Genomic DNA, 22,097 nt, shown 5'->3' with positions numbered 1-22,097 from the left:
ACCTTTTGGATTACACATGTGCACCAAGCTGGTATAGTATAAACCAATATTATGTTCTAACACTAAAGCAATAAATCTCGTATAATTAACATTTTCCTGGTGTCCAACCAAATTCTCCTCTCTTCCAACTAAATTTAGTAATAGCTATCTCTTGCTTCTTCCTGTTCTGAACATCTGCAGGAGAAGGGGGGGACCCCTCCTCTCCCTTTCTTTCTTGGCATTGCACCTTTAACTGTTTTATTATTTCCAACTATTAATTACTGTATCAATATTGATTACTGTTTCAATTTTGTCAGCACGAATCACACCTATTTACTACAACAGTGAGTCAAAAACACAGCCCAGCTTCAGTTACAAACTGAACTTTGCTCCCTTACATAAAAAGGAAAGGAAAGGCAAAAGAAAACAAAAGGATCGGCCCCTTGCAGTGCTAAGTTAGTAAAAGCTGTGTCCAAATCTGCAAATCCTTGAGCCATATAATTTTATTTTGGCAGAGACTTCACAGAACACCTCACCCTGAGTCTGGCTCCCATGAGATCTTGTGGGTCCTCTTCCATTCCTATTATGGCACACCAGTCAGTAAAACTAGTAAAAAATGAGATTAGGACTTTTAGGGAAATCTTAACATGACCTCTTGAGCAGCAATTTTACAACCACAGTTGTAAGCAGTTATAGGCACAGTAACTGTGGTGAAAGTAATTTGAGGAAGTATGTGATGTGCAGATCCAATTTGATATAATACATCTCTTTTTACGTAAGCCAAAGTTTTCTAGCAGATATAATCAACAGAAATCACGTGAATGAAACATTTGGCTTTGCTTTTTTTTTCACCTTTGTACTTAAGATAGACACCAACAAGGACAATTCTAGCTACTTATTGTTTATTACTCAGAAAGAATGATTTTATTAACATACAGGCCCAACATTCTCAAATTACTGAGGTATCAGCTGTATATTTTCTAGTCTAGTGCAGTCTTACTTATTTTTGAATTTTACTATTTGTTCTAATTTATTCTTCAGGGCAAAATTTCTAAAAGACCAAATCTTATTCCTCTCACATGTTCTCCTGTCTTTGCTTTAACATTCTCACAACCTCCATTTTCCTCTTCAATATTAAACTAATAGTTTTTATGGAAACCTTTTCAGTTTTGAAGTATTTTATTGACAGGTGCGTGTAAACTTATTAGGAGTGATTGGAAGCAAAGGAATGTGGTATTAACATAATGATACATTTATCAAATATAAACTCCGTAAAACAAAGTCACCTTTCAAGATACACAGAATAAAAATTTAAAAAAAAGACTAATTTACCCCTTAATCTAAAGTTTGTACATTGCAAGATGTCTAAATCTCCTTGTTCTCGCATATAACGTGGATATAACATGACATATTTCTGGTAATTAATAAAATCGGTTTACTTCAGTATTTTTTTTTTGGTAAAGACATTCAGTTTGTTTGGTTGGGGGGGTTTTTTGGGTTTTTTGGGGTGTTTTTTTTGTTTTTGTTTTTTTTGTTTGGTGGGGTTTTTTTAGATTTGTTGGGTTTGTTTTCTGGGGGTGGGGACAGGGGGGTTGAGCAAAAATAACCAACATCTGTCAGGGATTTGGTGATGTTAGACCAAACTACTTTAAAGCCCAACTTGGGCCTCAGAATGTACCATTTTGGGAGACAGCTTTCAGACACAAAGCTCACATCTGTGACATGCTGGGGTCTCTGCAGCTCATGTGAAAGCTCTTCAGCTTTCCACGGCATTTTGGAGAGCAGATGCCCCAGAGAAACATTCACATGTGACATTTGAGGCCTCAATATCCTGTGTGCATCAGGGCTGTGCTGACTTTGGGGACCTGTTTATACAACCTCCAATTACTGTTAATAGTATGAACTCATTAAGGAGTTGGTTCTTTAAAAACTGTGGCGAGTTTCTTTGTCTGTTTGTACCCACAACAACGAGAACAATCAGCAGATTCTCTAAAGGGCTCTTGGTGCTGGCTCAGCGCATGTTGTTCCACTGATTAGAGATGGGAACTTCAAAGCTGACCTCTGACCAGCTAAAGACTTGGCAAGGAGGTGGCTGGGACAGGCACAGGCAGTTTTTCCTACAGCTTGGGAGATGAAGAAGAGGACAGGATGGGAAGCTGTGAGCAAGAAGATAAAAAAGCCAGAAATAACAGAAGAGGAAATTAGAGAAGAGGAATTTTTTTTAAGGACTGGAAGCAAGGAAAACAGGAAGTATCATTTAGGAATGGCATAGATGGAAAGGCTGTTGTGGTGGGAGCTGTGTTGTGCTTTGCTGCCAGACTAACCAGGGCTGGCAGGGCAGTAAAGACAACCAGTAAAAGCAATACAGGCCAGGCACTGCTGGTATCTAGCCCCAGAAGATTTGAACCAAACTTCGCAGCTTTTTTTTTGTTGTTATCAGCAGCGATAGCTGCACAGTTACGATTAAGCAATTGAACTGTGAACATTGTATGCTCGGCTAATCCTTTGTTACGAGGAAAAGGGAAGACAACCCCAGGATGAATGGGCTGTCTAGAAGGCAGCAGTCAGGACTGAGCAGTACGTGGGGGAAAGGCAATTCCGGCAGTGGGAGATCGCGACCACCGACCCACTGACCACCTACTCAAAACGTAAGGCGAGCAGAACTGCTGAGGAATAATTATTCCTCAGGAAAAATTACCATCAGAAAGGACAGGAATGACGAGCAAATAGGGTTTTGAGAACTAATTTTTTAAAAAGCTATGCAACTTGTAACCAAGGAATGGCGTCTTTGTTAAAATGTATAAACCGGGCGGCGGGGCCTGTTGGGTTCCGTCAGCGCCGAGCCCGGGCCGGGCGGGCAGCCAGCAGCGCCGGCGGGGGTCACCCCTCCCGGGATGTCGCAGAGTGCCATGTCCGAGACCTACGGTAGGCTCCGGGGGCGGGGTGAGGGGATCCCCCTCTCCGTCTCCCTCCTCCCCTGCGGGGCGGCGGGCCCGGGGCGGGCAGTGCCCCTGGGGAGCGGGGAAGGAGCCGGTGTGGCGGGAGGGCTGCCCGGGCTCGGGCCGGTGCCTGTGCCCGACGCGCTATGCAACTTGTAACCAAGGAATGGCGTCTTTGTTAAAATGTATAAATAATGTAACGCTTCCGTGCAGGTTGCCAGCCTTTCGTGTGCCACCGCCCGGCTCCCTGCTTGGCGCCAACTGCAATAAAAACCGCGGGAGCAGCGCCTCGGTGTGTGACTCGGTGCTGCTCAGGGGCACGGAGCCCGCTCGGGCCGCCCCCCGCTCCCCCGGGAGCGCATCCCGCATTCCCGGCTCCCGTGAGGGGAGCGGCCGGCCGCCTCCCGGCACGTGCGCCGTGTTTGGGGGCGGGGCCGCGCCTGCCTGTGCCCGACGCTGCCCCGAGTCCCCAGCGCTGCCCCGCCCGCCGCTCCCGGGCTAGCCGCGCCCCGAGCTGTCCTGCAGGGAGCGGCTGGTGGTGGTGCCGGGAGTCCAGCGGGAAACTTGCGGGGCATGTCCGCTGGGAAAAGCTGCGAGTAAAGGTCTGCTGTGCTTGGAGATGGCGGGTGCTTCTGCGGTCAAGTTCAGGTTTCGGTCCTGTTGTCTTAGACGTGCAGGCGTCAGGAGGAGTTGACTGTGAGAGCGCGTTGGAGGGGAGAGATCCGTGGGTATGTCCGTATGTCCCTGTGTCTGTCTGCTCCTAGTAGGAAAACAGCCGATGGAGTAAGTCGGAGTGCAGGCACTGACAGGGTGTGTCCAGTGCGTCGCTGGGAAGCATCAAAGAGAAGTGAGGAGTCAAAGAGGCAAGCAGAGCTGGTATTGCTGGCTAGGTGGAGAAGAGGAGAAGCAACTGAATAGTATTAATTTATTTTCTTTATAATTTTACTTGAATCTCTGCTTTGAATAGATTTCTTTTCTACCCTTTCCATACCATACAGTTCTGTAATATTTTCCAGTATAAAGATGCCGTTGTACATATAAATATATTCTAAAGCCTTGTGGCAGGTTCATCTTCCTAGTCCATGAGAGTAGGATCAGAATTGAATAGGGAATAATTGAATAATCAAAGTAAAATTGGACACAACAACTCTGGAAACCGTTTTGGAGGCTGGGTGTCCATCAGGAGTAGGCCAAGTAACCTGATTGTTTCCACTGTGTAAGTCATTTTATTTTCAATACTGTAGCCATCAGTGCTCAGTGTTCTGTCCTACTGGTCAGTGCTTCGATGTACAGCAAATGCACAGAAGTAAGGGCAAAAAGAGGCAAGAGTGCAAGCAGCCCTTGGAGTGCCAACATTAGGATTCTCAAGCCCTTTTGTCCATCTATTCTAGAAACATGTAAAAGTTACATGTAGAAACCAGAGGGGTGTGCTTTGTCCACCTAGATGTGAGTTTAAACAAGTTCTTCATGCCCTGTACTCCTGTGAGCTAGAACTGGGATCACTTTGGCTGTGCTTATGGTGGTCTCTGAGCAAAAGAGTTGGTAGAAAACCAGAGATGAAAGCATTTCAGTGGTGCTCCTCCTTTCATGCTGTAATACTAGGTAAGCCAAGTAGATGATTGGTATCTTAAACCAGAACATTGGAACATTTGCATTGTTGCAGTGATGCAGAATAGGGATAGTAAGCCCACTGGAGCTGTTGATACTTCCATATTATTTTGGTGTCCAAGAAAACAAACCATTGAAATGGAAGCTTTGTAGTTGTGGGTTGTTCCTGTTGTTTAGTTCTTGTTTGGTATATTACCTTTTGGAATTTCCATGTTTGTCCTATGCACACACAGCTACAGAAAATTCAGAGCTAGAAGGCTTGAGAGTATTGAGAACACAGAAGAATAAAAGCCAAGTTATGGCATAAAGTTTAACTAATGGCTCTAGTCTCTGACCATGACAGTAGTCAGTAACTACTTTTGCAGTGTCTTGTCCACACATGTAGCAGCCCCATTGACAAATCAAAGTTAGCAGTACCATGTGACTAAATTATGGATCTTCTGTGCTCGATGATCTCTCTGGATTTCATGTGCTCACTGTCCTAACAAAGAGCGGTTTGTTGCTGACGAGCTGTTACAGTGGCCGTGGAGGATGGGAGAAGCATTAGGTCAGTTTCCTCCTGGTGACTGAGATTAGGGGTCACTGTGTCCCCCTCCTGGAATCCCTGTAGCTTGTAAATCCTTAAGTCATGAATTAGATTTTTCTTGTCACCTGAGTTATGACCCATTCTAATTGCGTAATCTCAAGCTTTTTATCCCATACAGATAGGCTCAGAAAACTCGTTGGTTGTTGGGTTGGTGTTTTTCTTCCCAATGTCATTTTGCTGTCTTTTATATTACTTCAATTTTGTTGTGAGGTTTCAACTTCTCTTTCTGTTGAGGGGGTGGGGGGATTTTTTTCAATATTTTTCTCAATCTGCAGGGAATAAAGAGCCTTTCCACTGGCCACTGCTCTTAATTTCACGTCTCCTGGGTTTTTTCTTCCCTTAGTTTCTTCCTCCATGTCAAATTTTGTCTTTGAAGGTTTTCTGTTCACTCACTTTTCACAACTTGTTCTGTCAATTATTGAGATTCTTCTCTCTTCCTTCTTTTCAAACAAAGTTCCACAGCTTCTCAGACTTGACACTAAATATGGCTTATAATTCATATTTTCACTCCTGCAGATCTCTTACATAAGTTGTGTATCTTCTGTTCTTAGCTTTCTTATCTGTTCAATTATTTATGTGTTCAATTCAGTGTCTATTCAATTGTTATGTGTTCAGTTTATTCCCATACAAAGTGCCAAAAGTGACAAAACCAAACCAAACATGAATACAAGAGAATTTTGAGACTGGGTTTAGAAAGAACATTTTCCTGCTGCTTTAGGGAGAAAAGGGTTATCGTTTTAGAAGTTTGACATTTAACATTGTAAACAGATCTCTTATTCATAGGAAAACTCTTTTAACTCAAGTTTTCTGAGATGTAATGGCCCTTTTGTAGATAATTGCCATATAACAACACATGCATGTTTTAGCTTGCTTCCCAGGGCAAAATATACATGTTTTTGTGGTAAAGACAGCCTGACAGAAAGTGGCTTGTTTTTAATAAATAAATACAAAGCAACCTTTGGATTTTAAATGGTAGAAGGATGGAAGTTGTGCTAGCATTGAATAAATGCAATGTGTAAGATTCAAGTCAAATCTCTTCATTCCTTAGTTCCTTGTGGTTTTTTCCACCAGCATCTACAAATCCCAATCTGGTCGCATAAGTTACCAATCTCTGTCATTGGCACAGAATGTGTAGTCTTTCCATCCATTTGAAAATAATTCTATTTGGTCTGGACAATTTGATTTGTGCTTTTCTTGGCATCCCATCCCATGCCATTTACCTGTTGGTATTTGCATTTATCACCCTGGTCTTCTGTTTGTTTCAAATCTGATTTCACTCCTTGGAGAGCATAGCGCTTTCACTTGTGAGAAAGCAGAACTTCCCCCTCCGAAGCATTCTTTTTGCAGATTGGAATGGAGCCAGGTTGATCTGTTCTACCTGTTTATCTTGTTAGCTTTCTGCTGGAGAAAGGAATAAGCAATGGGAATAGCTCCTCCTTTCATTCAGAGGCAGCATGTGCCAGTAGGAATGCTTCAGAGCTCTCTTTCCTCCTGCCCTATGCCGTGAATGAGAGAGTTTCCAAAGGGTCCGCATTAGTGAATATAAATTCACTAATTTCTATTAGTGAATTCTACTCTATAGCAAGGAGTTCAAACTGAGAATGGGGATATAATTTTGGTCCCCCCCTACCCTACTGTACTAGCAGTGTGAAGGAAACAATTTAATTCTCACTGCGTTCTAAGGACAAAGCTACAGCATCTCAGAAGCTGTTTGACTATTTCTTCTGCTGGAGCAGACTTCAGTCAAAGGAGGAGGTTGGATGTCTGGGGGTGGTTGCCACACCAACCATCTGTTTTTGCTGGTTCTTGAGTCGAAGCCCACAATTGTCTCTCTTCTCCTTTCCCCTCAGCTCACACTGCACCACCACCCCCAAAAGCAAAAAACAAACACAAAATACATTATGTCATTTATGTAGTTTAACAGCTTGTGCTGCTGGTGCGTCTTTAGGGTGAAGCCACAATTTTATTCCTTTTTGCCTATGCTAGGAAATGTTTTATTTCCTGCACCCCCTACCCTGTTTGGGATCAGGTGATGCATGTAGCCTCAGAGGGGAATAAGCTGATTCTTTATAATGCCTTATTTCCTTTAACAGCCATGCTATGCTGCGTTTCATCTCCTTATGATTTCTGTAGTGCATGTTTTGTAACCTTTCTTCCCTTTAGCACAGAGTTCAGTTTTGATCCTAAATCCCTTCTGTATAAAGACAATCTTATTTAAAGGCGAAGTGCTTTAACTTTTCTAGACCTTTTCAGTAGCCAGCATGGCAGCAAGCATTTGTAACATCTGAATGCTGTTGCTTTTCAGCTTTTCTATGAAGGAGGAACAACAGAATTCAAAAGAAAAGTTTCTCTAGGGTGACAGCGTTGGCAGCTGACTGGAATGCTGGAGCTCTGAGCTGCTTTGTCAATAAGAAAAAAAAGGAGATAAAAAAAACTATGAAATGAAGTAAGCTAACTCCTCTGGGAAGAGGACACCAAAAAGAAAAACGAGAGCAATTAAGCAGTAGTGCAAACACTAGAATGTGAGTTGCATTTGCTGAAATTGCCAAGAATAAGTATATAAAGTTTGAGACCACAGTGACGGTCTAAAATAAGCTGTCTGCCCAATCTCATTTGATTTCTGTACTTCAAAACTGTGCTAAATTTTACGTACAGCTTTACATACAGCTTAAAGAGAAAACATTTCATACTCTAAATCATGTGTAAGTAATAAAAATATAGTTGATGTGGTACCAGTTGTCATACAGACATTATAAGAAAGTTGCAGAATCCAGAATAACAAGATGAAAAATGTTCTCCCTGTTCTTACCTGGTGTTATCTTATTTGTTAATAGGCTGGCTTGTGAACTTGAAAGTTTGTTCAATCTTGGTATTTTTAACATTTGGTATTGGCGAAGCCTTTTTCTTGTCGTTCTTTGCAATTGATTAAATGTGCAGAGTATTCCATATTTCCTGAACTATGTTATCCAGTGCCCATGGATAAACTGATAACTGATAAGTCTAAAAGCTTTTTGTTAGTCTGAATAATTTACATAAAATCAGAGTGTAAAAGGATAGAAGTATAGCTGTATGTGTGAAGGAAACTGTGTCTTTAAGTCTACATGTTTTTGGAAACATTGCTGCCTTTGGTGCAGAAAGGTTTTAAATTTGTTGTTAGTAGGCTGACATTTTCATTTTATGAAGTGAACTAAAACACATTTATCTTAGTTTGGTGGAATAAAACACATTTCTCTTATTTTCATACTATGGAAAAAGTGAATTATGACTAGCTTCAAGTTTCATCTTAAAAAGCCCATTTGCTATTTTGTCAGATGGAAATTTATTTTTTGTCTACTAAGTAAGCAGGCATTGAACTGGCATCTAAGTGATTTATTTGTAGGAGAGTCTCTCTTTTAAATTTGTCTGGCACAATAGAATCTGGATAGAAATTAGGAGTCTGTCCTGAAGTGCTGCTAAAAGATATTGTCAACTGAAAGACATTAATATAAAATTTCCAAATAGCACTGTATCTTTCAGAGCAAAATATAAAGCACCTCAGCTTAAAATACCTCAGGGAAAAACACACTGCTGTTCTGGTGCTCCTCCAGGTCAGTGCCTGGCAGTGACATGGCTGTCCCAAGACTGGCCTGCAGCCTGTCTGTGCTGAATTTGATGCTCAGTGTGGATTTGTGGGCTGCACAAATAAATACACCTTCCTGAGCCACATCTGACAACCAGTGCTTGCAGTTATGGTGCAGATTAGTGGGGGAATAGAGTTTTGGTTTTAGTCTTTCCCTGATTTAGGTTTGCAATAGCGTTGTACTACTGTCAATAACATGAGTCTTCCATTGGAGAAAAAGAAAGGTAAACATAAATTTTATAATTGTTTTTAAGGAGAAAATCTGACAAACAGCATTCACCAGATACAAAGTAAAACAAAGTAAAAAAGTTTTAATTGGATTTCAGGTTTATGTTTTGAAAAATGGCAGAATCAGACACAGATTATTTTAAATATGTCTATGTCTCAGCATATCTTGCATTTTGAGGTACTCTGAAAGTTCTAAAACCAGTGATATTATACACACACAATAGCTTAAATATACAAAATTATGTAAAAGGCAGCTAACCAGTGATATTTGATCCATAAAACTTGAAACTTGGCTTTCTTTGAGATGCATTTTTTCTTAACCTAACACTTTGGGCTATTTATGATACCTACATTTCATGCTAACAGTGAAGGGTTCTCAGCTTCAGCATGTTTTGCAGTTGAGATGACATGAAGGGCTCTTCTTTAGAGGAGTTAACAAAATTTTCACAACCTGAAGGAAAATCCTTTTTGTAATTTTTTTTTTTTTTTAAATCCAGAAAGCATGAGCAGCTGGGTGGGGGCGTGACAAATGAGAGGATTTTTGGAACAGAAAGTCTTGAGCATGTAAATGGTCATATTTGTGAGCAAGAAACAGCCTCCTTCTTAGAAGGGTAAAATTCAGAATCTATTCCGAGCCTGTTACAGCATTTGAAACAAGAAGGGCAGTTGTCGGGGTCGGCTTTTACTCGTCTCTGCCCCAGCATGGGAAAAGGTGGTTCTGGGCGGGCCACGCTTTGAAGGAGGAGTCTGGACTCTTGCTTTTCAGTCTTCAGTCGTGTTTATTGTTCCTTATCTACAAAGTTTTTCTGTCTGCCCAGCCAAGGTCTGATCAGCAAGACAGCCAAGGGCACTCTCTCCCGCCCACGGGGCGGTTGTCTCTTTCATAGTAAAAACTACATATAAGATATTTACCTTCTATTTCCAATACTTTTCACCCTTGTTGGTAAGTGTACCTTCACCATGAACCAATCCACACATGCCAACATCATCCTGAACATGGATGCCAAGGAGAAGAAAGAAGAAGGACAGGGCATGCCCAAATCCCTCCATCTTGGGATCCCTGACCCCCATGTACAACATATAAAACCTCCCTGTACAGTGCTCCAAAATTTTTCCCTTCACCCTGTGATTGCTACTACTATGCTACTTAAACTTTTGTGAGCTGTAATTCTTCATATAAGGTTGGCAATTTGCTCCATGAATTAGGATCGAATTTCCAGGTGTCTTTGGCTTCCTGCCAGGGTCTCCGAGCCCCTGCCAGGGCTTTGAGACATCCAGGGCATCCAGAGAGATGCCCTGGGTTCCGACAGGCAATATGTAATAAAGCAAAAATCCATAGTAAAACATTACCTCATTTTAAATATAAATAAAATCCAGAAGGCATTTGAAGATGAAGAACAGTAGACATTTCCAGGACTCATAGCCCTGTCTTTTTAGCAGAGGGAATCTTCAGTGGGAATCTTCTTAGCCTTTGAGAAACTTGCTTGTTCCTTTTGCCCTTGCTAAGGGGTGTTTGATATACCATAACAAGTAACTTTTTCATGAGCACATAGATCTGTGTGCATCTTAAATTCAGTTTTTGAAACTAAGTACTCAAATGAGGTCCTGGTAAAGGATTGTATCAGTTCTTGACTTACTTAGCATAATTTAGTTTTGTTTTTATTCGGCCATTCCCTGGGCCTGTACCTATGTAGCCCACTTGACAGCTTTGACCAGTCTTAACAAAATTAATGTTTTTGTTGTTGTTGATATTGCAAACTAAGTAATTTTCTTTGCATTCTGTTTCTTAGAGAAACAATGCAATAAAGAGTAAAAATTCTGCTGCTAGTAGAAAAATAAATAAGGAATCTTGCATGAGCTGTAAAGGTTGCCTTGGTGGCAGTATATTAAGAAAACCAGTTGTAAGTTTCTAATCAGTTTATCATTTTTGAGAGCTGCAAGACAGGGAAGCTTTCTTCAGTTTTCAGCAAAACTGAAAGCAGATTTATGGTGGTAGCATGAGAGCATTTTATGTAACTGCTGAAACAATAGAAATGGGCCATAAATCTTGAACATGTGTATTACCAATGAGCATTGATACAAATGGCTCATAAATAGGTAACATAAATACATGTGTATTAATTTAACATGTGGAAGAAATGTGAAACTAGGCATCCCAGAATAAAAATTATTTCTTCCCTCTAAATTTTGCAGAGAAATACTGTGGTTGTCCCAGCTGTACAAGGATTAAAAACAAAGTATGAGTATTAAACTATTAATAGAGAATTTCAAATTTATGTAAATTCAAAACAAAACAAACAAAAAAAGATCCTCAAAGAAACCCACCAACCAAAAAAAAAAGCCAAAACAAACAAACAAACAAAAATTAAAAAAAAAAAAAAAGAAAAGGCCAAAAAAAAACCAACCACAACTACCCCTCTCTGGAGTTTTAGATTTTGAGAAATTATATCATTATATATTTGTGTTGACTATAGTTAATACCTTGCACACTCTTAAAACACATTATTGGAATAAAAGCCAACTGTTTACCTGTGGTTGAGCCTATTTTAACTGAACTCAGATTCAGCTGTTTCTGCTGGGTTGTGTCTTTCTTGCCTCTCCAGAAAGAAGAATTCTTAGTTCTTGCTGTGTAACATCACTATTGCAGACACTGGATGATTCTCCACATGTATTGCTATTTTGCTGATTTTGTCATCTATTCCCTTCTCTTTGAAATAACAGCTACAAGACAATAGCTGGCTTGTGGTTTTGGTCTTGTAACAAAAGTGTGAGTCCATAGTAAAATTTAACAATTTCTTTTTCTTTCAATCTTCAGATTTTCTGTTCAAGTTCTTGGTGATAGGAAATGCTGGAACTGGAAAATCCTGTTTGCTACACCAATTTATTGAAAAGAAATGTAAGTACATATGAAGAACAGTAAGAGTTCTCCACTGCCTTGTACCAGAGGTAAAGGCTCTGCCTACATTAGTACCTACCATTGATAGGGGAGCTCCCATAATTCTCTTCTTGTGTAGAAGAATCCCATAAATCTCTTCTTGATTTTAGTAAAGAGTTATGTTCAGAACTGTGCTGTAAATTCTTATTGCTCACAATTTTTCTTTAATCTAAAACCTAATATGGAGCATTGCCTTCTGTTATTCTCAAATAAATACAACAAGATGTTGGTGAAAATACAGACTTTACTTTCTGTGAGAAGTATAATTTGCAGCTCCAAGATTCCCTGCATATGTATTACAGACTCTTGTAGAAAAAATAATGAAAGAAAAGTTGAATTGCTTGAGTAGATTTAGAAAGCCTGTAGCATCTTGCAAAATAAACAGTAGCTCTGTTTTCTTTGTTAAGGACTGTGGTCTATGATAAATATTGATAGAGATTAGGTTGTGAAAGTTATTCAGAGATGAACAAATAACATAAAAGAAAAAATTCTGTTGGATTGTGCATTTGTCATCAAGATTAAACAAAAATAGTATGCATTTAGAAACCTTTGTAAATCTAAGTTGTCTTTCTCAACCAAACAGTAATTCACCTTATGTTTTGAGGAATACTTAAGGATTATGATGTGTAAGCACTAAAGAACATGGCTTGATTCTGAGTGAACTTGAAACACGCCAGCTTCTAGCTGTAAATTGCTGAGATTCTGTGGTATCAACAGCATACACAGAGCAAGTATCTTAACTTTGTGCATTAAAAAAGAATTGGCTCTTGCATATTCATGGCCAAGACTGTGTGCATTCTCATTAATTTTAATTTTAAATGGCGTCAAAGTATTAGAAAACGCAGCTGTACAAAAAGTATGGAAATTATTTAAAGCAGGCCTTTCTAGTAATGAGTTTGAATTGACTAAACTGTCAAAAATTGTAAGAATATTCATTTCTGTGTGGTGGCAGTGAGCTTATGAACTGCACTGAATTTGATGGTTCAGGAAGTTTGTAATTTGGACACTGAGGTGTTTTTGATAGTATCTAAATTGTTTTTTGTAAAAACTATTCACTAAATATTCTTCAAATAAGTTTTGTTTTCTTTCTTTTTTCGTAGTCAAAGATGACTCAAATCATACTATAGGAGTGGAATTCGGTTCAAAGATCATAAACGTTGGTGGTAAATATGTAAAATTGCAGATATGGGATACAGCAGGACAAGAGCGGTTCAGGTACGCTTTTCAGCCATTTTATTAAGTGTTATTACAATTGCTGCTGTGAGTGGTGGATATTATTTATCTGCTTGTAAGCAGGCAAAGCTTTTTGGTCAATGGAATTGTTTGCTTTCATATTAACCTTCCAACCTGGACACAGTGACACAAATCCATCAATTTCAGTAGAGTAGTGCTGCCTTGCAAGGTCTGAATTTCTGCCCTTTCTTTCATTGGGTATTTTCTGTTAAGGTATGTGAGTGGAATAGGTGGCTAAAATCTTGCTCACCAGCCCAATTCATAATTAACTATTTTAACTAAGAGTATGCTCTTAACTCTGTTTAGGAGACCTTCTATTGGTTGGAATAAGTAAATGTCAGGAAGCTGTAAGCTGTTCAAAATCTGCATGAAAGCAACTGCACAGTATAATTATATACAGTTTTATTAGAGAAGAAGAAAATCAGTCAAATTCATTGGGGTGAATACATTACTAGAAAGACTAAGATATCTTAATTTTCTTAGAAAAAAAAATCAATTTGTCACCTTATAAAAATCAATGCACTCTTAATGCTGTATTTTAAGTGTTCTACATCTGAGGAATAAATAAAACATAGAAAAAATCTAATGGATTCCTGGGTATATTCATAATCAAATAGGACATCAATTTTTAAAATATATTTTGGGGGGAATGGAGTGTGTGTCTGAGGTCTCTTTGTTTTGGGAGAGGGGTTGGTTAACAAAGGTGAGTGTGATGTGTAATGGTAGAAGTCTGAGTATTGGGCAGCAATCCAGGTAAATGTCTTCTATCAGACAAGTCCTTTGGATATACTTCTGACTAAATAAAGCTGGGCTGTGATACATAGTCTTCATTAACGAGGTCTCTTCAGTGTGTTGGCCAGATATCAGCCTCCAGTTCTGTATCTGGTCATGTATTATGATGATTTGTATGCCTTCAGCACCACATGGATCATAATGGACTCTGAGTATCCTCATACAGATATATTTAATCAAAGTGCTTCATCAAAATCCTGGTTGTAATTAGTCTGCTGCTGCACAGCTGATAACATTGTCTAAAAAACATGTTTTGTTTTAAATATGTAAATAAGAATTCTGTTTCATAGTACAGATTGTGTTATATTAATGCAGATTTTAAAGAATGAAGGCACCACAGAAATGCGTATTTGTAAATGTGTATAAATTAAATTTTTAAATGTGTAGAAATACAGAAATGTGTATTTGTGATTCTGTTTCAGGTCTGTAACAAGGAGTTACTACAGAGGGGCTGCAGGTGCTTTGCTTGTCTATGATATAACCAGGTAAGAAGGCCAGCAGCTCTTTTGCTCATAGGCTGCCAGATCCAATTAATGCACAATGATTCCTCCCCAAGTTCCTAATGCTCTAATCAAGATTGGGCAGGAAGAAAAGAAAGTGTAAGAAGTACTTCTGTTTCAGTGCATATTTAAGCTTTGGAACTTGCTTACATGAGACATTGTGAATGTCAGATGTGAACAATCCTAAAGGTTACACAAATTTGTGGGGATTGGCCCCCCCAGTCACTGATCTAATAATGGTGAACTACATGCAGCCACTGGCTCAGCAAGCCCTGCCACAGAAACAAGAGTGGACTTCAGCCACCCTTAACCAAGGTGATGCACCCTTTCTTGTGGAAACTGCTGATCAGTGTGCTGGGATAGAAGGTTATCCTCTGGAGAATCTAGCTCTGCCTGCACATTCTTTTAACTGTAGGCCAAACTTCTGTTCATCTCTGCATCTTTTAATGTTTTAATATTATAGGCAGCCAATAAAACTCCTTACCATTGCACGTGTTCACATTCTTCCTGCCACCATGGACTGATATTTGTCAGATAAGTTTTGGGTTGGTTAATGGTGGTCCACCAGGTTGTTTCTTGTTGTTTTGTGAGTGAAGGGTTCTCTCAGCAGGCTTTGAAATCTGTGGTCTGTGCTTTAGGTCAGCTGGAGTCACCTGTCAGTCTTACTGCTTGAAAGCTTTCTCGCTGACCACTGCTACAATGTCAAGTGGTGTGTGCAGGGTGACTGCCTGCAGAGTAGGTCCTGGCACTGGTGTGAAAGTTCAGGCGTGCACACCTACACAAGCCTCGTAAATTTGTACAGTCCCACTGGTAATTTAATTCCAAGTGGAATTCCAAGTGGAACAATATCTCGTTCTGTTATCACAAAAGGTCAAAACTAGATAAGAGCTTAAAATTTTAGCTTAACACATTTTTACAATTTATAATTGTGTGTTTATATATTGTGATTAATTTTATTTTGATTTTTAAAAACTCAAGCTTTTAAATAGTTTCATGAAGGAATTTGATACTCTTCCCAGTTCGTCACTGGCACACTGAGATGTGTAGGTGCCTTGCCTGACTACCAGCATTTTGTTTGCCACAAACACAGATTTGCTGTCTGATTTTGGTTCGGTGAGCTGTTCACAATAAATGAGTGTGTCCTAATAAAGGATTTCATGTCCTGTGCAGCCGGGAAACCTACAATGCACTTACTAATTGGTTGACGGATGCAAGAATGTTAGCAAGTCAAAATATTGTGATAATACTGTGTGGAAACAAAAAGGATCTTGATGCAGATCGTGAAGTCACTTTTTTAGAAGCATCCCGGTTTGCACAGGAAAATGGTAAGTACAGAACCTTCGTGTAGCATTCAGTGATGGATAATCCTTCAGATCATTTACATTTTTGTGTAGTTAGGCTGTACTTTGTACCCTGTCTACAGAAAAGAGTTCTGTCAGTACCTGAGGCCCAGAGGGGCGGTGCATGCAGTGAAAAATATGTGTACTACTCAAGTCTCATGAGCAGTGGTTCTTCCCCTCACAGCTGCTTCTTTAAAAATACCTTCTATATGGAGATATATTCTGTAGGAAATGTAATACAACTTCAGGTATTGCCTTGCCTCCAAACAGCTGAGGAGAAAATAAAGGACATGAATTCCCATTTTTCAGCATATTAGAGACTCTGTAGATAACAGACAAAGTTGTATGGGAGGTGCTGCAGTTTGAAGCAATGAGTTCTACTCATTGAAAACTGATTTCAGTGCAGGTCATGGGTCCAGAAAACTACTACCTGGTCTGTAGCATTCAGAATTTCCAGTCTGAGGACACGATTCTGTGTCAGCTAAAGCCATGCTTGGTCTGAGTTTCTGTGCTGCAGTCCTGCCATCAGCAAAACGTGGTTTTGCTTTTATCAATTAAAGTCTTTTCTAACTCTGGTTACTGGCTATGCTTTTGCATGTAACCTTCATTAATGGGAAACTGTATGAAGTTTGGTTTCAAGTACAGTTTTGCATACATAGCCCAAGTTATCTTTGGATTCCAGCTTTCTAGGGTCCCTGAATAAATTTTAGAGGATTTTTTATAGTTTTTAAAGGAACCAATCAAAAGTTAGTTTATCTACCATGCTTTTTGACTGTAGATCTCTGTGAAAATATTCTTATTGTTCCTGGTTTTCATGCTTTGAATTACTATACCTGCTATTCCAGACTTGTTTTGAGGATGTTTTTTTTGGTGTCAAATGCAGAACTGATGTTCTTGGAAACAAGTGCTCTGACGGGGGAAAATGTGGAAGAGGCCTTTGTACAGTGTGCAAGGAAAATACTCAATAAAATTGAATCAGGTAAATTAAGCTTTATATTTATAAATATTTTATCTGAAAATGAATAAAAGTGCACATGGAAATATCTTCATTCAAAGTCCTCTAATAGAATTAAACCAAAAAACCCAAAAATTTCATTTTGGTAAAATAACCTATTTGTTTTCTAGTTGCTTCTCATATACTTTAATAGGAATGGATGTCTGAGTGAGATCTACATATCCAAAAAGAGGTGGTGGTGTGAATTGTGGGTGATGTTTACCTTAACATCAGATCTGAGTGTAGGTTCTGTATTCTGTGGTTTGCTGCATCCCTACAAATACCAAGCCTGACGTTAGACAGTTTTTGTAGTCCAGAATAAAAACCTAATATCAGGGCAGTCATAACTTAAATTTTGCTTCTCATGTGTAACGGGAAATACAGTCAAGAGAGCGTGAACAGTTATACTAAACATTTCAGGGATGTTTCCTAGCAACTGTTTCTCTGAAGTGACCTCTCTGCCTCTCAGTTGAAATCATTTTTACTTTTGCAGATCTAGAAATATACCAGAAGCTTCTCAACACAAGTGGGCAGGTTTCTGCTGGAGACAGGCTCCTATGTGCTAGATATCATTACAGCTAATTTGCATTCAATTTTTTTTTCTAGCTGCTTGATATCTTTAAAATTTTAAGTATTTGCCATATTGAAAAGTCAGTCTTGGATTCTAATTACATGTTTCCTATGCCAAACAGAAATTCTTAGATTAAAATGATATGATATTATATGTTCAAAGGAATTTTCTGATTACTGCATCAAATCAATGCCAAACAGCAGCTTTCATTTTAAACAAACAAAAGAACCTAAACAAACCCAAAACATAAATGAAAACAGAAAGTATAGCTAGTTTTTCATGATACTGTAGTTTGGTGACTGCTTTAAAGAGACACTGCCACCACAGAATTGTCTTATTTTTTGTGAACTGTTCCTAGCTTTTTTTTTTGTGCCAGCACAAATCCATTGAATCATGCAAAAATGGAGACTATAAGGATCTTGTGGAGGTCTCTCTCAGCCAGGCCACCATACAGTCATAAGAACAGTTCTGAAGACAGAGGGTATGAAGTAGGCAGAAGTGTATACCAGAAGCTGGAAAGGTTGATCATTTTCCCTGGAGAGCAGTTCTTTTCAGAATCCTTCTATCAGATAGATTGATCCATTTTTGTTTGGCTTGGTATCTACAGTACTGTTTTCTTTGCTTATGAGCCTCTGAAAGCAGGAAGTTTTTACTGTATTCACAGAAAACATTTTAGACCTTTCTTTTGCTCAAGGTAGAATGCATTTCTTGTTTGCAGCCTAACTCTGAGACAGATTGCTTTGTCATCATGATCAAGGGCATATGGTTAAATTAGAGGAGAAAATGATTCAGGTTTGAAATTGCCTAAAAGCAGACAGAATTGAGATAATCTCTCCATAAATAGATCAGAATATAATTATGCTTTTTCTTTAATCTAATGTTAATGGTTAATTTAGAATGTATTATTTGCATATGACCTATGTTCTTGTTACCATTTTGTTTCTCATCAGGAGAATTGGATCCAGAAAGAATGGGCTCAGGGATTCAGTATGGAGATGCTGCCTTGAGACAGCTGAGGTCACCACGCAGAGCACAAGCACAAAGTGCTCAAGACTGTGGGTGTTAGAGAAACAAAACACAAAATCCCAAATACTTACTTTAGATACAGAAGGTAAGGCTAAAAAAATCTTGGGCTGGTGGGCAAACTAGCATATTTCATAAATGTGCTGTATTGAGTGCTTGCCTTTTTCCCAGTTAGCCTGTAAGTTACAGAGGATCTATTGAAATAATGCACAGTGGAATGGACTGGTGTTTTTATACTTTGGTCTTTGTTCTTTCATGCTGGGAAGACTAGGGCTCTTAGTGAAGTATTTCTAAATCTTAGCTTAATCTGAGTAATGCTGGGGAAAACATTTTAAAATTCTCTATTCCTGAAGCACATTATAGGCCTAATAGCTACCTAATGCACTGCAGAGAAAGTGAATCAGTTCTGTTGCATTGGGAACAAACATTAGTACAAGTAAGCATTCACAAAATGTATGGTACAGTATCTTGTCCTAAGATATTATAAAGTCTTTTCTGAAAATGCGACTTAAACACTGAGACTCAAAAATTAAAGGTAACACTAAATTTCAAACTTCCTCTGACTTTTTTGCCCTACCTAAAAGCAGCCTGAATTTATTCCAATTCCTGTCTGCTATAAGCAGAAATGTAAAGAAGAGTAGTTATTTGTTGCTTAAGCAATGTTGTCATCTAAAGTAGTTCTTCTGGGGCTGTTGCAGCCTAGGAAATAGGTGTGCAGTGTTCTAAAGTTCTTCCAAAGGTGTTGTTCAGAGAAAGTGAGGAAAGGCTTTTTCCCTTTAGCAGTTGTAGAAGAGACATAAGTCACATGAACTCCTAAGAACAGCTCTGTGGTTAGTCTTGCTTATGTTTAGATGGCAGTTGTCTTAAGACACTTCTCAACAGTCACTGGATTTTACATAACTCTTTGCAGTATGCAGTGGCTCTTAGGGCTGTTCTTTCTCCCTGTGTAGTTAATTATTCTGCTTTAATTAATAATTATTTCTCTAGTACAAGGACAGTGATATTAAATAAGTACTGCAGGCATAGTTACTGCATCACTTTTACTGTATTCATTCATCAGCTTGAGCAGTGCACACAACAGAAGCTTTATGGAATATTAAATAAGGCAGCACATAATTCTACATTCTCATATTTTTCTCCTGTGTTCTGGGAGCTTAGCTCCCAATTAAAGCCCAGAATTTTAAATAATGGATCCCTGAACTGCTCTCCTCTCATACAATTCCATGCTTCAACTAAGAGACTGCTAGAAAAGGGCTTTAAAGTTCAGCTTTGGTATGGCCCTACAGAAATGAAAATTTATTGATCTTATCTCAAGAGCTTAGTTTTCAGATTGATCAGATATGGGTAATTAATAGAGTTCTTATGTATTTTATAGCTGTCCTTGCTAATGGTGTTTGAAGAAACAGAAAAGCTTGAAGGCTGTGCAGTTTTTAAAAACATCTTTCCACTATCTACAAACAGAGCAGACCACTGACAGAAAGGTGTCCTGTGGTAGGGGGCAGGAATGTGCACAACACAGAAGTCTGAAAAGTGAACTGGATAGTTTGCTGGACAATATTAAGGCTCATACCTGTATGTAAATGTTTTCCATTATCTGTTTTTGTTCTTTCACCTCTAGTTTAAAGCATTGCAATGTACTGTAAATAATGTAACAGTAAATTTACAAAGCATGGTATACCTATGTATGCTATTAGAATGTTGCACTATAAGCAGTTTAATATTTTATTTTTTTATCATATAAACAAATTTAACTGAGGTAGGCTTTGTCACATTTGTTTGTTGCACAATAGTTTGTATTTACAACCAGAATTATAAAACCACTGGCAACTGTCAGTGAGAGGTTGTTGGTTTATTTTTTCCTACTCAGTTTGCCACATTCTAACAAGCTGTTGACAGGATCAATTCTTAACATGTGGTTATGACCCATACTTCTGTATCCTGATAGTCAAGTTGGAAAAGGCAAGTTAAAGCACAAGAGCAGAGCAAGGCTGCTACACTGAGCTATGCCATCTTTCATAAAACTAGAGTTCTGTTTATTCCCTTTGTCCTGAATTTTTTGTTCAAATAGATGCTTATCTGAAAAGTATGCACCTTGGGTTGTTTCTGAATTAAATGGAATTAAGCATGCTTTGTACTTGAAAAGCCTGGGTTTAGGTTTAAAACGGCTGTTGGGTCCAAAAACTTTCATGTTGTGTCACTCCTCTGATTGTTGTATTTAGGATTGGATTTATTACAGAACTAATAACAATTATTCCCAATGGCATTCTCTTCCTGGTAAGAGTGTGAAGTATTTTTTGAAGCAGCATAATTGTATTTTCAAGAACATCAGAGAACTCTAAACAAGCTTACCTGTCTTAATCCTCAGATCAGTTTGGCTTTCAGAACTGCAAATACTTACCAAAAGCAAGTCCTCTGGAGCAGGAAGTTGGATGGAGCTGCCTGCTCCACAGTCCAAATAGCCAGTTATTAATTGGGATAACCCCCCCAGAGCTGAGGAGGGTGTTGGTTCCAAAACCCCAAACAGTTCTGGAATGCTGGGAAAAGATGAGGTACTGGGTGGTCTATTCCACCACATGCCATTCCACAACCCAGTCAGGTTTCTTGGCACACTGAGAAGAGCCTAGCACTGACACAGCACAAGCAGAGCTGAAGGTTGTTCTCCTGACACTGTTAGAGTGGTGGAAGGGGTGTTGCCTATTTATTGATCAAAACCTCTTTCTCTTCTTACAGTAGCAGTTGAAAGGAGCAGAGGACTGTTGCTTATAAATAGAAATTTCAGGGGTTTCACAGGAATTTTCTTCTACTTCTTTCTGTCCTTTTTACATACAAGGCCTCTTTTATACTTGGTTCATTTTGGTCAAGTGTCTCTGGTTTAAAAAGCAGTAAGCAGTTTTATTCTTTCAGTAACTGTCTTAAAGCTGTCCCCTTCCTCCCTGGAAGGAAAGACTAGTGTCATTATAATGAGTTTGGACATGTTTTCACCATTTTTTAATGTATACTCTCACTGTCTACACATTAACCTGGTTAATGTGCATGTTTTTTAGTATATCAGCCTTTTATGCTGCATACCTTGCTGACATTCTAAAAAGAAATTTTCTAAAATTGCAACTTCTTAGAGAAGTACTGTTGGAAGCAATAGCTCTCAGCAGTGCAAACTCTATTGTTTACTATTGCTCTTCTGAGAGTCTTTTATTTCTAGAAATAAACCATGCCAGTATCAGCCCTGGAGTGTATTTCAAGCTTTAGCGTTATAGTTGATGCCTAGCTCTCCTGAACAGTCAGTCATAACTAGGCTATGTATGTTTTCAGGGTAAAATTCTTACTTTACCAAAGCAAGATGGGTGGGAGTTTTACATTAAATACCACCAGGTACCTATATCTGAGGTTTCATTGGATGTGGAGCTTTAGCTGTTCAGCCCATTAAGAGATTTAAATGTCTTATTAAAGCCTGTGTCTTGCCTTTAATGAGTCTGTTGGCCTACAGTATTTCATTTAATGCTTGTATCTAGCACCAAATAAAGAATCTTCCTTGATTTTCTTCCAGTAGATCCTGTGTACTTGTACAACCTTTGTCTGTTAAGTGAAGTCAATAACATGACTGTTGGGCCACTCACATAGGATTCACAGTTGCCTCATCTTATCCTTTCTTTGTATTCAAATAGGTATTGCTCATGAGTTCCCTTAAGACCTATAAAAAGCCAATGCCATAGAAAAATCTGATTAGTCTGTACCTCATTTCCATTATATTTT

General features: G+C 39.0%; 1 protein-coding gene across 1 annotated transcript; it reads left to right on the top strand.

Moving 5' to 3' along the window:
* Nucleotides 1-2,790: 2,790 nt before the first annotated feature.
* Nucleotides 2,791-21,953, top strand: RAB4A (RAB4A, member RAS oncogene family). Its single transcript, XM_039706936.1, has 8 exons — nucleotides 2,791-2,904; nucleotides 11,775-11,855; nucleotides 12,995-13,109; nucleotides 14,342-14,404; nucleotides 15,590-15,744; nucleotides 16,643-16,738; nucleotides 18,275-18,435; nucleotides 19,723-21,953. Exons 1-7 carry the CDS (start codon nucleotides 2,874-2,876, stop codon nucleotides 18,388-18,390), a joined length of 657 nt encoding a protein of 218 aa, XP_039562870.1. The 5' UTR covers nucleotides 2,791-2,873; the 3' UTR covers nucleotides 18,391-18,435; nucleotides 19,723-21,953.
* Nucleotides 21,954-22,097: the final 144 nt, after the last annotated feature.

This window comes from Passer montanus, unplaced genomic scaffold (assembly GCF_014805655.1).
Source record: "Passer montanus isolate IOZ18808 unplaced genomic scaffold, ASM1480565v1 scaffold2, whole genome shotgun sequence".
Taxonomy (NCBI): Eukaryota; Metazoa; Chordata; class Aves; order Passeriformes; family Passeridae; genus Passer; species Passer montanus.
Note: the sequence above shows the minus strand (reverse complement) of the source record. Positions and strands in the feature narration are given on the sequence as shown.